Source organism: Polyergus mexicanus, unplaced genomic scaffold (genome assembly GCF_030449975.1).
Source record: "Polyergus mexicanus isolate NDT 795.1 unplaced genomic scaffold, iyPolMexi1.0 SCAF_3, whole genome shotgun sequence".
Taxonomy (NCBI): domain Eukaryota; kingdom Metazoa; phylum Arthropoda; class Insecta; order Hymenoptera; family Formicidae; genus Polyergus; species Polyergus mexicanus.
The window spans coordinates 7,174,441-7,190,807 of NW_027223323.1; the positions used below are offsets into that span (position 1 = coordinate 7,174,441).

Sequence of the window (16,367 nt, forward strand, 5' to 3'; positions counted from 1 at the left end):
TATCTTCATCAATTGTAATTTACTGTAAACTAATTTTTTACTGGAACTAATTCGAGGAGCGTTAACGGTTGTTTTGTTGTTTGCGCAAACAATATTCGCAATGCGCACTAATCGTACGTATTTATTGTTTGCATAGATAAGATAAAATCGATGCGAGACTCTGACAATGTTTTACTTCTTGCACTTTAACTTAAAGACAGTATACTGGCCGTGTTTAAAAAATCACAATCACTAAAAGTGGCTGGCTATGAACTTAAGGCTCTCACACGTTCTTGAATTTGTATCAATCCCATATTTAATTAACTGACGATTTATTGCTAATTAGTTGTGAATTAAGTGATATCTATCATATTTATGAAATGAATTAATATGTAATTAATAAATTAACTGTAATTGAATTAATTGCGATTTGCATTTTTTTGGAGAAAAAATATCGAATCTCATTTTACACATATATTACGTATTATTCTGCAGCAGCTTTCTTTCATTGTTGAAAGTTTTACAATAAATACATCTCGTTATCTAAATTTTTGGATGTTTTTCTTCTCTAAAATCAGTCTTCGGAGACGAAGCGTAAAATGGCGACGGCGTTAAACTCGTAATAAACGTCAATCGCACAAAACCGCCGCATACTTTTTCCACAAATCAAGACCATCGCGATCTAACAACGAACACGCGCCACAAATAACAACGGTTGAATAAATTGTGGCTCAATTACTTTAATAAATATACAAACAACGATATCCTAAAAAAAAAAAAAAAAAGAAACACTAGAGAAACTTCAATTTTCTTTTCGCATCTTCCGATAATCAGTGAAAATGACGAATGATTGTTGAAGAAGAATTTTCTCGACGCCATTTCCGGTTCGGGTATTCGTTTAGCCTGTCTGAAAAATGTCCGCAAAGAACGAACAGCTCGGAATTGCAGCATCTTCTTTTTTTTCCACGTGAGTCCCTTTCGAAAGATTTTCTCCTCGTTTTTCCTTTTGCCCAACTTTCTTACGCGATAAATCTTAAAATGTCCCGCGTACACCGTTGTACGGGGGACATTTTGTACTTGAGGATAGCAGCGATACCGCAATAACAAATTTGAACGATAACGTCGTTTAAGTCTGTTGTTGCGACATCCCTGTTATTGGCATCATTGGCGACATTGTGCAGTTTCCGTCTTGTGTGCGACACGGCGGCGTAAGAGTCACACGATCGAACGCATCGATATGTATCGATGAGGAATCGGCGGAACAAGGTCAAGCTTCCATTTCGCCTTTCAGCCTCAGACGAGCAAAGTCCTCGAAGATTATATCGTCGTCGCCGTCCGCCTCCCTGCAGAAAAATTTAAAAAAAATTCAATAAATATGATTTATAAATCCTTGATCTTTTTATAGGAAAAATGCAGGAATATAACTCAAGCAGGAATATTATTTAAAAAAGAAAGATTCAGATCTTTTTTAATACATACAGTGAGTTACTTAATGAGATTTGAATATGTAAAATATCATATTTTTCTTTTTCCTTAATAAAATATGATTGACAAGCCTGGATAATATTTTAAATTTACATTCTTTTATATAAATATAACGCAATATTATGTTTCTCATACAAATATATATATATATATATATATATATAAATGGTGTGATGTTATTAACAAATATAATTTATTAATTACGTTTCATTGGTCTATGATAGTGAGAAATTTTATTTAAAAATTACATTTAAATTTAAATTCTTTAGATTACTCACGTATCTAATTGTATCAAATTTGTGTCGAGCGGAATCTCTCCGCTGTCAGTTTTGTGCGTAGGACTTGGTCGAGCTGTGGACGGCATTGGTTCCTCCTCTTCCGGTTTGGGATGCATCAAAATAAAGGGCAGTTCCGCGACTAACTCTCTATAAATCAAAGATAATAGAAATCTATTAAAATTTATTGAAATTCAATATATTAAATCTGTAATTTAAAAATTCTTAAAGAATTTCTCGAGATATTTAAATGAGACTTACCCTCCAAGAGCACCAAGACAAAGTTTGACTTTGACTTTGTACTGGACGATTATGCCGAGGTTTTCACGTTGCGACGGGTCAACCACTCTACAAATTAGATTTATCGTCATTAGTAACGTTATTATCATTGATCAACATTAATATCAAGTAAAAGCTCAGGCGTAATTAATTACGTTATAGCATCATGCAAAGACGAAAAGAAGCACACGGAATGAAAATTTTAAATCTAGATCTGTTCGTTAAACAAGCAAGCAGAGCTTTTAATTTTATATAAAACATTTATGTAAAACGGTAATCACGTACATATCTAGTCAAGCCAACAATAAAACTATAGTTTTGCAACGGCAAAGAACGAGTTGTAATTTTTTCATGCAATTTTATGCAAGCACAATGCGGTGGCGATGCCATGTTTTCAAACAACAAGCACAAGCAGAAGGAAGATGGGATTTTGGTTTAAATATTTGCCCTAGGTACTCTAAATCTCTTAGATCCTAGTTTCTTAATTTTTTTTTTATATCGTTGAAACATTTCAAGAAATGTTTGAAAAAAAAAAAATAATGAACAAAGATTTAGGTTTTTGCTAATTATCAAAATTTTTATATCCGAAGCTAACATCATCATAATCATGGAGTTTAGTTGAGAGTTTAATGATATAAAAAAGAATATATTTAATCTTCGCTGAGAGACATATACCATATATATATACATATATGAAAATAATAAGATTTAATCTTTAAAAGTTTTTGATATCAAAACTACAATTTGATTTTAATTCTTGTTAAAGAAAGACCAATGCTAGATTTTACAAAGTTGGCATCGAAAGAGTAAAGTCACTTGGATCTCAAGATCTATGGATTTCATTTATTAATTCTTCTAAAATTGTGAAAATTCTTATATTCCTAAATTTTGGTTCAAAATATCGAGATCTATAGATCTAAGGAATTCAAGACGTGCGCACGTAAATACTATTTTCAATAAAGCTGAGTGATACGAATTTCGCAAAATAAAATGACACGTCGCCCGACAATGCCGGTTGTTCGTCGCTCGATGAATCGATCGAGAAATTAAAGAGAAATCGAAGAAATAATCGTTGAGAAAAGCTTTCGTTGCACAGGCAGCCAACATGTATCTCCTGTCCGTTCTGTATGAAAAGCGTTGCGGATGAGAAAAATTCCCAAAGGCGTGTTCAGCTGCGCGTTGCGTGCGTAAAACACGTGTGTGTATGTGTGTTATATGTAACAGACACTGCCCGCATTCTTGTCCCGCATTTAGCGCTAAAAGCTATACTTGTTCTCATCGACTTTTCCAAGAATTGTGTTGAATCATATTTTCTCTTTTCTCATAATTTTTTTTTTATTTGAATATTTTATTGTTTATGTGTCTAACTTTTAGAAAGTTAAAAATCAAAGAGAATCATTTTCTTTATGAAAATATTTTATGTATAAAAACATGTTATTCAATAATTTATAATGATGTAGTATTTAATGAAAGTGAATACATTCTTCTACATAAAAAAGTAAAATTATTTGAATAATTATTATTTTTTTATATTTATATTTTTTGTAGAAATTCAAACGTGTTATAAAGAGAAATTCCAAAACATTTTTTGTGTACTATGCCATTGCCACGAGTCATTGAAATTTTAATTTTTGAAGTATTATGATATAATTGAAGTCTGAAAATAGCAAAATTTTTAATGAATAATTTTGATGGGTATCTTCGTTTTCTTTCTCAAGCGCTAAATGTGTGATTAATAACACGGCGCGGTGTATCGATGTAACCTAAGCATGTCTGCGTGTATCTGCAGGCTTAGTTTCAGACATCGCATCCTTACAGGGTGCTGGACGCCAAATTGGTGTCCTCGTGTTTGAGCTGACCGTCGAGGGCGAGCCCCCATTTATCTTTGTTGTTGGCCAGGAGGGGTGTTAAAGTGAACACCTTGCTGAGCGTGAAACCCGGGCCCACTGGGCATCCCTCTCTGACATTTGAACACACAACCAGCATGAGTGTCAGTGCGTGTCACGTGCGGATCGAAATTGCGAAATTGATATCGCGCTGTCAGCGTAAAGATCGTCGACAAAATGTTTAATTCTATTTAATTTCCTATTAATATTTAAATTAATAATTTGTATTTATTATTAATAATATATAAACGCATTTATATGTATGTTTTTTAAAAATAAATTTAAATATTATCTGTATGAAAAAATATTTAGAAATTGTCTAATATTAATTCTAATCGATATCTAGAATAATAATCATAATTTTTTATGATTCCTTTGAGCCGAAAAAATTCACAAAATTTCTATGGTTTTGTGCGGAAATTCACGCCTAATCAAAATAAAACAATAAATAAATAAATAAACGAAATTAAACTTATTTTAATCTTGTAATATACATATAAATATATACGCGCGATAGTACGATATGTCAGTTTGTGCATTACACTGCGATACAAATTACGATTACAAAAGATGAGAATAAGGCAAGGGCTTGACAATCTTTACTTACTTATCTTTACGTACTTCAGTATCTAAGGGATATACATATATAGAGAGTGAAACACACTTACATGTGTATACTATTAATTGGAGAGAAATTTGTTTTAAGAAACTATAAAAAATGTCAAGAATATACTTTTCTAATATAGAAAAAAGAAATAGAGTTAAAATAAAAATATAAATATACAAATTTAAAAATATATATATCTGAAAATAAAAAAAAGAGGGACGGGGGCGGAGATAGAGAATGAGAGTGCGTGTGTGAGGAGAGGGAGCTTTGCCAAGGAAATGAAACCACCACCGATCGAGATCTATACGTGATTACAGGCCACCACGTTAAAAATCCCCAGCACAAAGTCACTAAGAATACTGCCATTCCATTTTTCATTTGTTTTGCATTAATAAGAAAAAGAAAAAAAAAAGATATTAAGAAAGGGAGGCTGAGAATGATCTTGTCTTTTAACCTTACTTTTTATTATCCTCATAATATCTAAACGCTAAAAGCAGGATTAAAAGAAGCGATAAACTTCTCGAATAAAAAGAACGCGATTAAATTTAACGCTCTTTCTGTCTTTGTTTCTGATTTTATTTATTCTTTCAAATATTTTAATGAAATTTATGTAATTCATTTGACAAAAGCAAATAATTTACATGTATAAAGCTATATTTTATTAACTTATAAAATAACTTTTCTTATAAGATTCAAATTATTAATCAAGAATTAATTCAATTCTTAATTTAAATTTTTCACAATCATTCTCGAATGTCATTAAAGCGAACTACTATTTTATGAATTTCTGTCTTTTCTAATAACATTATAAAGCTACTCCAAAAAGATTAGATAGAGCATGTCGCCGCTACGTCTTATCTTTATGGCACTCGAGCACGATGAGTTTCTATAAAGATTATACATTCGTCATAAGATATCGTCGTGATTATAGTCGCATTACAGAGAAACGACGCGAGCCTGCATTTGGCCGTTTTCCAGCCTCCCCGTTATCTTTATTTTTTTTTTCCCCTTAGTATTCGGCAGAGAAAAGGTGAGAGAGTAATGAGGGAAACAGCGAGCTCTTAATCTCGCACTCACATTGTACTAGACGCGAGATTGGTGTCCTCGTGTTTAAGCTGACCGTCTAGAGCTAGGCCTCGCTTGTCTTTGTTCTCTGCAAGCGTTGGCCTTAGAGAAAACACCTTGCTCAGAGTGAATCCTGGCGCTACCCCTATACTGCCAGTGCAATAATCTTATTTTCCTGCTCGTTACAATCCTGCTTCTTTTCTCGCGTGTTATCGCGCATGTTACGCGATGTATAAATCGCTAAAACTTTATTGCAGCTTGAGCTGATTGTTCGAGAAATGACATCTTTTAACATCTCTAAGTCGGCGACATTTTAACAATCGTAAATAATTAACAACGTTAAATCGTCTAAATCATTAATGGTCTAAGAAATTAATCGTTTACTGACTTAAAAAATTACTACTTTTTATCGTAATTAAAAAAAGCGATTTCCTAAAGCAAAACAATTGTCTCGAAGGTTTCTGCTTGTTTTATAAATGAAATTTTATTTAAAAATACGAGAAAAAATTATTTGCGTTCTTAGAAAAATTTGATTTAATTAATTTCTAGAAGTAATAAAAAATTTAAATCTAATTTAATTTTCCTCTAATTTCTCTCGCCAAAGTACGATATTGTAGTTCCTCGCTAAGGGATGGGAGAAATAATTGACTGGAGAATACTCACTCGCTCTCGGCCTCGGCGACGGTGCACTTATATTGCGCCGTGGAGAACAGACAGATGTCCGCAAACTGCCTAACCGACACTTTTATCTTTTTCACAGTCCGGTTGCTATTGTTCGCTATGTGCACGTTAACAGCTATGTTCTCGCCGTGATGATAGAGCTCCTTGTCGAGGGAAGCTTCTAGGTGCAATTTGTTCGGGGACATCATAAACTCTTTGCTGACCTCCACCGAGGGCTGCTCGCCCTGTTTCGATGGCGCGTACATGATCTTCCTGATCGCTAGTCTCACGCAGCTCCTGCAAGTTGAATTAGTTGATCGATGAAAGCAGTAATGAATTAAATTAATTGCCGCTTTGATCATTAATCGGTCATAAACGGAAGTATTTTTTATATAATATGAATAAATATCCTGAATCAAGAATATGTGTAAAATCTATTTTATTTTAAACAAAGATTGGTTTTATTTCATGAGAAAGGAATTTAAAAAAAAAAATTTTTTTCTAAAACTTTAAATAAGAATTTCTTTAAGCTTATAAACAAAAGAATTTTCTTTCACGTTAAATTGAGATTCGTACCTTTTATGTGGTTTGTCATCTTGCGTCTCACCTACGAATGCTTTCAACTCATAGTCGACGCCGCAGGGTTTGCCGGTGTCGCCTGGGGCCGGTTGTAGGGTGACCGAGGCTGGACAGTGAGGCGGTAACTCGAAATAAAAGGGATACGCATTGCTGCCCAACTTCTTGATCAGCCTCTCCTGCAATCGCGTCAGCTCCCTGGGGGGCTGAGATCCTTGCACCACAGGATAGATCTGTTCCGCCGCGAGATAGAGATCCTTGCGAAAGGTCAGCCCGAGGACATCGAGATCCTCTCTGCCGTACTTGAACGCCGCGAGAACGTGACCGAACACCTTTCGTTCCTTTATGTAGTCGGGATCGATCAGGACGACTCCGTCTGTAATCGTCGAAATCGTTTCTCTTATCGCGAGATTCGAAGAAAAGATGAAGTCATGCAATAGTTATTTTAGACAAATACACATCCCGAGTGTACCTATACGTCATTTCTCTAAGAGGATGCACGCATGGATACGAATTATGATGGATACTTGCCGATCGGATCGACGTGCGTGATGTGATCGACGAAGTCTCTCTTGCCAAGATAGACCGTGATCTTGCCATTGAGGCTGGATTTTTTGAAGACACGAGTGGCCTGTCGCTTGTTGACACTATCTATAGTGTCCATCGCGTTGCTTTCCGGGCTAACGCTGGCTCCTAACTCATTTGAGTCCTCAGTATCTGAGAAGTCCGACTCCGAGCTCTCCCACTGCAATATCATCGCGATAAAGCCATTTGTTAATAATTATATATAGAATTATATTTTTAAATTATATCGTATTATATACAATCGTATAATATATGTTTTTTCTTTCTCTTTTGATAGTGTCTACTATTAAAATACTCTTTTCTATATTTACCTCTATTATATTCTCTCCTAGTTCTTTCATTTTGATGCAGATATTTGTATTTATTTTAATCAGTTAATTTAATTACGAGACACTATGTGCCATTAATATTTATGAATACGGCCAAAATGTAATCTATAGCCGAATTATTTGGTTTAATTATATATCTCTCATATTATTTTTATAACAGGCAAAATTTTCTCTCCTTTCTTTTCTGTCATATATTTATCTCCAAAGCTTCTGTAAATAATTGATTTTGTAAAAAAAAAAAAAAAAAATAATGATATAATCTGTTATCTATTTAAAAAAAATTTTATGTTTGCGTCGTTGCATTTCAGAAAATATTCCTCCTTTATATAAATATACACAACTTTTTCAGATTATTTTTATTTTTACTTTTCTATTGTCGCGATAATAAACCGTTTGCACTAAACTAATTTTTTTCAAAATTATATTAAAAATACGATCGCGGTGAAAGATGTCGGAGCGCTTCGGGGCAACGTCGAGCTTACACTGATCCACTCCGGCAAATGGATGTCAATTTCAATCGGCGCTCAAATAATACTTAATACGATAATGCCGGTACAATAATTCGTACTCGCGGGGTTTTACACGCCGCGTGCCGCCATCGGTTACAGATGCTCGAATGACGAATGTAATGCGAGATATAATATGAGATGAGATGAATCCTATACCATGTGTCGTGCAAATCCCGATTGGTCTGTTCAAACTTTTATAGAATATTAAAATTAAAATTTCAACTTTTTCTTGTTATACATTGCGAGCAAAATAACATTCTCATTAATTTTTCAGAGAATGTTAAGATAACGAAGTTTCTTTTCTCATTACAGCAAAATTTACTTTGAATTAATCGAAACATAAGATTGTGTTACTAATTTACATTCCTGTATTCACCCGTACTTACAACAGTCTCTCCATTAAATCGCTGATTAAATTACACTTGAGCAAAGATCGATACTAACTTTGTTAAGGAAAAGAATGGTCAATTTCAAGAGAAAAATATTCTTGCTATTTAATTTTCTAGCTATTATACTGCGCCATTCAATTTATTTCTTTCTTATAAAAAAATATCTTGATATTTAACTTATTATTTATCCTTAGAAGAAAACATCATTTTATTTAATATATTATTTTTCTCAGAGAATTATCTAGCCTTTTGTTTTTTTATTTGTACTCTTTTAAAGGTTCTCTAATATATACATATATATATATATATATATATATATATATATATATATATATAAATAATTAATTATTTATTAATTAATAAAAAGATGTCTATGTGTATGTATATATATATAATAAAGATGTTATAATATATATTTATATTTATTTGTTATATATATTTTTTGTTACTTTATTATATATTTTGAATGTTGAAATATTTTATTTAATACTGTTCTTTCGTGACACCATATATAATCAAAAGCATGCGAGAATATAAGATTGTGCTGTATGTCTACTGTCGATGTAACGGGTCAGCGCAAAGGAACAAGGGAACTTGCGTACGTATTTGACGTCACTGTGCCAAATGTTATCGCAGAGCATCGAAATACACGCTTCATTATCAATTTATGCGCCATAATCAGCAGAGACTGTCGAGTATCTTCCGCATCGCGGAAGATAAAGCGAAAATAGATTCCGCACACAAGTTTCATTTATTTTAATAACAATTTATTTGTTCGACGTATACATATTATTATACCTTTAATTATAATGAAAGTTTCACGCTAGAAATATTTATAGTAATAAAAATAAACTTTTCGTAATATATTCTGTACGTAATAAATATATTATGTACGTCTCGATATATTTTCAATGCTGATAATAGAAGAAAATACGATGTTAATCTAACTCTCTTTTCATTTTGGAGAATCTTTGTTCGTTAGCTATTTGCAATTCTTGATCGACAATAGTCCTATAATTTGAATTATTCAGGGCAAACTTTTCTTTTTGCATGCTCAATGGACGGAAGTTGGTCTTACGATTCATTTGACGTCACTCACATGTGTTATCTGCATGCCCCGGAATAAATATTCGGCATTGCTAGCTCGAACAGGCGCTCGTTATCGCAATCCTCCCTAAATCAAACGAATGTAAAGAAAAAAAGAAGCAATTACGCCCAGAAACATAAATTAAAAAATCGGTAGACTTTATTTATTATTATCCTCATGTATTTATTCGCGATATAATAAAATTGAAAGTTAATTAATTAAAAAGAGAACGCGACGTGTCAAATTAATATTTACATAAATGTTAATTAAAATATTTGCATGTGCAAGGTATTTTATTAGTAGATCTATTATTTAGTAGATTATCTTTCTCTCAATTTGTTAAATTATTGGATGTAAATTGATGAAGAGCAAATTATTCAATTCGCAATTGTCTGTTTTAATTACGTTTTCCCACATTTAGTTCAATATTAAGACGGTTGAAATGACGATTGAGAAGAGGATGGATATTAATTGTCATTTGGTGTACATTACATTACATATTTTACATTTCGATTATTGCTCTCCTTTTTTTCTCCTCGAGAAGGAGGATTTCTATAATGAGAACTGTCAGTCAATTTCAAAGTATAGTTCAATTATTCCGCCATCTCGTAGATAATCCACTATTGTTTAACGAGCTTTTATTATACGAATTCGAGGCCTGATTGTGCTTTTGATGGCGAATAAACGACGTAGAAACGAACAGAGTAATGGCATTGCATTCTAAGTCGTTCGCAGTTTATAGCGCTCTTATAACTTATTGCCGTGATTCTATAACCGGCGCAAAACTACCGGGAATCATACTACTCAATCGCCGTTGACGTCAGTATTCTATATACAGGGTGCCCCTGATTGATGTTTAGCTTCTCCGATTGAGAAAACTAAATTATTCAGAAGCTCTTCCATTCCATTTCATCCCATTATTCAGGATAGCGTCGAGAATTCTCGTCTCATATAATAAGATTCTTTGACTAGTGGAATCGATTGTTTCTTAAGCAGATTCGATTGGTCGCCAATTTCTGATTTTTTTTTTTTTTTTAGCAAATAATGTTAAATATTTTTTAAAATTAAGAGATTAAGAGAAATAGTTAAAAGTTGATAAATTAGGTAAGGTTTAAATGTCATAGGAGAGATAAAATTCATTTTGACGTTTCGCAAAAATTTTTGCAGTCGAGAAAGATTTCATAGCAATTTTTTCGAACCTTGTATTTGTCTACAAACATGTCAAACCATATACGAAAGTTTAGTTTTCGTATTTCAAAACATTCGGCAGATCGATCTTGCCGGAAATAACTTATTTACGCGAAGCACACACACACACACATACAAGTTACTTAACAAGAGAGACAAGGAGAAAGAGAGAAAGAATATACAATGTTCCCCAAGACCTTATCTGTCAATAGCGAGTAATTCTTTTAATACACATAATTTTGAATCATATAATGATTCAGAGTAATAAATTTGAAAGAGCCCGCAACATTGAACGTTACGGAATTTTTTCCTTTCCAATAAAATTATCGCGATAACGATAGTGAAAATTTCTACGGAACGATAATCTCCTACATTATCGGATTAAATGAGCTTCGCCTTATTAGAATTTTAATCGTTATTCACGATACTTTTCATTAATGATTTTAATCTCAAAGAATTGATGAAATAATGTTCTTCTTTTTTCACACTCATATTAGTGTCGTTCAATCTTTCTTCGCGAATATAACCAGGTGGTAATATCGCGATCGGTGGAAAATTGAGCAGGAAATTTTTACACGGACGCGCTATAAACGAGCTGCCGTTGTGTGTTGCAGGATTTATTGTATATTAATCATTATCTAGCGTATTACGCGACGGGCCATGTTGCGATCTTTTGCGTCGCACGAGTCTCCCTCATGCCGATGGTCCATGATAAATGATAAACTACACCCAGGTAACGCGTATCCCAAAAGATCACGGAGCGATAAAATATCAAGCTTCTTTTTAACATGTTATTTTTGTAGAACGAAAGGACACCTTAAAAAAACTTGCTCCCACGTTCGTCAATTTAAATATAGCCTTGTTTTTAAAAAAAAACTCCAATTTATTACAATTAAATTATGACATCAAAGATGTGACAAAACATGTGATTTTTTTCGTCAAAATAATGTGAATTAAAATATGTTTACATTCTATAATATTTGATTATAAGAATAAACAAATATTCGTGTATATATATATATATGTTTTCTTTTTTATGTTTAACTGTATATGTGTAAGCGTGTAATAGCGCTATATTGAATGTTGCGTCAAGGCCAACAGGTAAAGCATCAAGCTCTTCCTTAGTTTCTGGTTTTGCAACAATTTCAAGTATCCTTGACAGAACTTCGTCAGAAATCGTATATAAGTGGCAGAATTAAATTTCTATGTATTCACTGTGTATCCTCGCATCTGGCACGTTTGACACGTGATTCGATAATTGAATTCAATAATCATCGGATAGCCAATACATAAATAAAACCGATACTTCGTATACGCAACGATCCGATAATTAAAGAAAATTTTTCCGATAATGAAAGAAACATCTCTCCGTTATTGAATAAAATCAGAGTCTCGGGTTTTAAGGAGATCCGATCTGTTTTGATGAATTTGAATTTTTCATACTTTGCTTTCAAGAGCTACCACATCGACCGGAACGAATTAACGAAGTTAGAGCGCGTAATTTTGCGTGATTAAACTATTCCGGATTAAGTTAAAGCACTCACGACTTTGCAAAATACGAATATCGATCCGAGCGTCGTCCTGTAGTCTCGGGGGATATTTAACGGCGGGAAAAATTACGACGAGAGTAAATTGTTTTCGAGGAAACATTGCATTTTTAATTATTAGATGAAATGAAAAAAATTATACGTAGTTATTTATTTATGCGAAAAAAAAAAATATATATATATATTGCACTCGATTTTTAAAATGTATAATCACGCATTGTGTTTTGTCTTCATTCAATACATATAAGTAATAATATTAAAGATTTCGTTATGTTAAATTAAATAGACAATTTTTATTGTTTAATTTATGCATTCGGTAAAGTAGCAATGAATGCTAGCGAATTTTAATTCTAATCGCGACAAACTGTTGCATTCCATTCCATAGTAGAATATAATAAATGTCTTTATTGAATAAGAGGGTAAAGCGATAGACAATTGGCTGGACACGTTTATGCATTGTGCAAGTCGCGTTAATTGCCTTATTTAATCGCCGATTGTCTTTGACAATCTGGCTATCGATCATCGATAACGTCAAGGACTGGCTGCGATGGTCGGCGATAATGAATGGCGAAGAGAGAAGCACGATTTATGTTTATATTTTATTATAATGTATTTATCGTCGCCGCAAACGAGAGAGATTACGGATTTAATTAGAAAAATAATGACAGAGATAATAACGAAGAAGAACCAAAAAAAAAAAGAGAAATGGACGCATAAATGCAAGAGCACGTATAACATTGCAATAATGTAAAATGATAAATTCTAGGAATATAAAACGATATCTGTTTCTTGTAAAAGATATGTAGAAGAAGAAAAAGATATATATATATATATATATATATATATATATATATATATATATATATGCTTTATTTATACCGATAGCATCAACGAGAGGGATATAAAATTTTATAAAATAGTTTATACAATGATAATTAGCTGATATATAATAATAATACAGTATTTGTAATATTGAAAATTACGTAATTTTTATAATATTAAATATGTTTTTTTAGAATGTATTTTTGTTTTAAACTTTTTATATTTAATCAAATATGGCATTGAATCTAATGATGCATTAATCATTAATTTATCAGATATCGTCACTTATTTCCTTATCGAGACTAGAGAAAGAGAGAGAGAGAGAGAGAGAGAGAGAGAGAGAGAGAGTAAAAAACACAAATGTTTAAATCATCCGAGGATACAAAGCAAAGGATTAAATTCTTAAAAGCGCATCCGTTGCAGCAATTTTGTTGGCAATTTTCCATCCGAGAGAAGGAGGGAGACTTGTCACATCGATATCTATCAACGTCAGCGTACTTTTTTTTACAAGCGTCCATCGATTTCGTATCGCGGCGAATCTTGCCGATCGACAGAGGAGGAGAGAATACGCGTCGATGCATCTCCGGTGCATTTTCCGCCGGGGGTGCAATTAACGTCACGTGGAAAAGCGACGTGGTGAAAAGCGAACGGTATATAACCGATCGATGAACGCGATAGACGAGGCAACCTGTCAGGTTCGATTTTCGATACGTGGGGTCAGAAGTCACGCGATTGTGGATGCAACGTTGATGATGGTCTCGCCCGAGATAGCAGGTTAAACATACACATCTCTCGACTCCCCCGTCTCTCTTTTTGTTCCCCTCCCCCCCCCCCTCCCTCCTTTTTCCCCGCATCGCTCACCGTCCCGTTATCACGCAACTTGTGGAAGAGAGAGCGTCCAATCGCATCGATAACGATAATCGCGCCGCATCGCTCTCGTGTCGACGGCTTTTATAAATGAGCATTTTCGGATGAATGCGCGCCGTAAAATCATGCCGTGTAAACAAAGCCTGCTCCAATACTACACGCAATTACGATGATATTGTATTGATACAAAAGAATTTATAATAATATTAATAAATTTACAATATAATGAGGAAATTTTTGCGATATACAACATTGTGAGCGAGTAATACATCATTTGATTTGATAAAATATTGTAAAATTGTTAAAATAAAATAAACAAATTGACATTTAATAGTGCGAATAAATAAGAAGAGAAGAGGAGAGATTTTTCAAGTAAAAAGGAGTAAAAGAATTTGCGCGAGATATGTCTATAAAATACTCGTAATTGGATTAGTTAGTCGGGATTTTTCTCTTGGAATTCGTTATCTAATGTAAAACGTTATATAAAAAGATACGTAAACTGTTATTATTAATCGAGATAATTATTATTACGTAATTCACGCGCGAGGATAAAAGTGAAATGTAGAAGAAGATCCGGCAAATGTCTTCGATAATAACAATAGACAATAATTAATGACACATCGTCGGAATGTGCTATTATGCAATGACAGAGATGAAATTCTTCTTTCAATCGAATAATCCGTCGTCACGTGCGCGTATTCGACAGACGACGAGTAAAATACAATAAAATGCTAGAATTTTGGAAACGATCCTTTACGTATAATTTTATTAAATTTCGTTGAATTTCCACACGCGACACGTATCTATTTACCGAGACGAAATCCCGGGGGAACAGTCTTTAGATCGGCAAGATTCATTCGGGAAAGTCCACGAGATTCCCGTCATTCCGTTTCGAAAAGTTCTCCCTCGTCCTGAACCGGATATGCGATACGTGGTTTAATGCCGTAAACAAACGGCCCGGACATTCCCGCAATAAAGACACATCCCGATGGATTATTTTTGCATAAAGCGTACAGCGAATATACAGAGAACCGAACAATATGGCATCCTTTATTTTGGAGAATCGCGGCTGGTTCATTTCCCTCTGTGTATACTATATACAGCTTTATACGGTTACGTGTAAACACAAATACCTATCATCCGAGAATCACATTTTCTAAGCGTTTTATGATTGTAAGAAAATTAATAAGAATTAAATTAACGTACCTTTTCTTTAGTTTTATGAGGGATTATTGCACATGTATAAATAATTATAAAAGTGATTATAAATAATTTATGGAAAGGGAGAATAAAGCTAGCGTTTCATTAACGCGATAGAATTGTTTACGAGCGCGCGTACACTTGGCAGGTGACTTTGGTTTTTCGGAGTCGCCAGAATTCCCGGAATTCCGCCTTGCTGGCGTTCCGTTGGAATGACTCAAAGAAGGAGCGGGAACGACCCGCCGCTCTTCCTTTCTCGCGCGTGTAAATACCCGCGGCGAGAAATCCTTTCTCGGACGAGAGTGGAATCTCGGATCTCTTTTCGGAGGCTCCGTGTCCCATCGTGTCCGGGCCGCCGAAACGCCAAACGCGAGAGGAAACGAGAAGAGATGACGATGAGACGACGATAGATACCAGTCGATTTTCGGCTGGGAAAATGGAATTTCTACGCATCCGGCGTGATGCGGATGCGATACTCGGTCTTACCTAAGGTCCCGCTGTCCCGTGCGAGCCCACACCCTCGGTCTCTCGGACGCTCCTCCTAAGATTGTCAACGCGGTGCGACGCGTCGCGACGGCGCGACGCTCCCACGCGACGCTCACCCCTGCGACTCGCCCGCGTGCCAACACCACCGTCTTATTTATCGCGAAGGGTTCTCGCGCACAAAGAGGATGCCCGCTCTGGTCCCGCTGTGCCCGCTCATCAGTCGGAAACGCGCACCGTGGTTACTGAATCGAAGCTGCAGGCACGTCGCGCAGAACCAAGAACCAGCGCCTTCCGCGGCCTGTTTTGCGGCCGGTCGGGTCCGGGAAAAAGTTCCTATTTCTCCCTGAATCTCCTACCTGAACCCTAGGCACACGGATGGCTTAAATTTATTTGCGATCTCAAATGAAACAAACGAGTATTCGGATGGAGGGAGAAATTAATGAAGGACGGTTGAACACAAGGGTTGTTCTTTGCACCTTCTAGTTTCGACTTTTGTTCTGAACAAGATAATTTGAATTTGTCCAGAATACTGAATGGACGGAAAAT

General features: G+C 34.5%; 1 protein-coding gene across 5 annotated transcripts; it reads right to left on the bottom strand.

Moving 5' to 3' along the window:
* Positions 1–440: 440 nt before the first annotated feature.
* On the bottom strand, positions 441–16,086 carry Krz (beta-arrestin protein kurtz). 5 transcript variants are annotated; one of them, XM_070292602.1, is made up of 9 exons: positions 15,822–16,086; positions 7,344–7,557; positions 6,813–7,188; positions 6,240–6,533; positions 5,589–5,726; positions 3,835–3,978; positions 2,001–2,087; positions 1,743–1,889; positions 441–1,322 (listed from the first exon to the last, which is right to left on the bottom strand). In XM_070292602.1, the coding sequence occupies exons 2-9, from the start codon at positions 7,474–7,476 to the stop codon at positions 1,247–1,249; spliced, it is 1,395 nt and encodes a 464-aa protein (XP_070148703.1). In that variant the 5' UTR covers positions 7,477–7,557; positions 15,822–16,086; the 3' UTR covers positions 441–1,246. The 5 variants fall into 5 exon arrangements, with proteins under 5 accessions (XP_070148703.1, XP_070148702.1, XP_070148704.1 ...); XM_070292601.1 differs by lacking the exon at positions 15,822–16,086 and adding an exon at positions 7,709–8,314; XM_070292603.1 differs by lacking the exons at positions 5,589–5,726; positions 15,822–16,086 and adding an exon at positions 7,709–8,312.
* Positions 16,087–16,367: the final 281 nt, after the last annotated feature.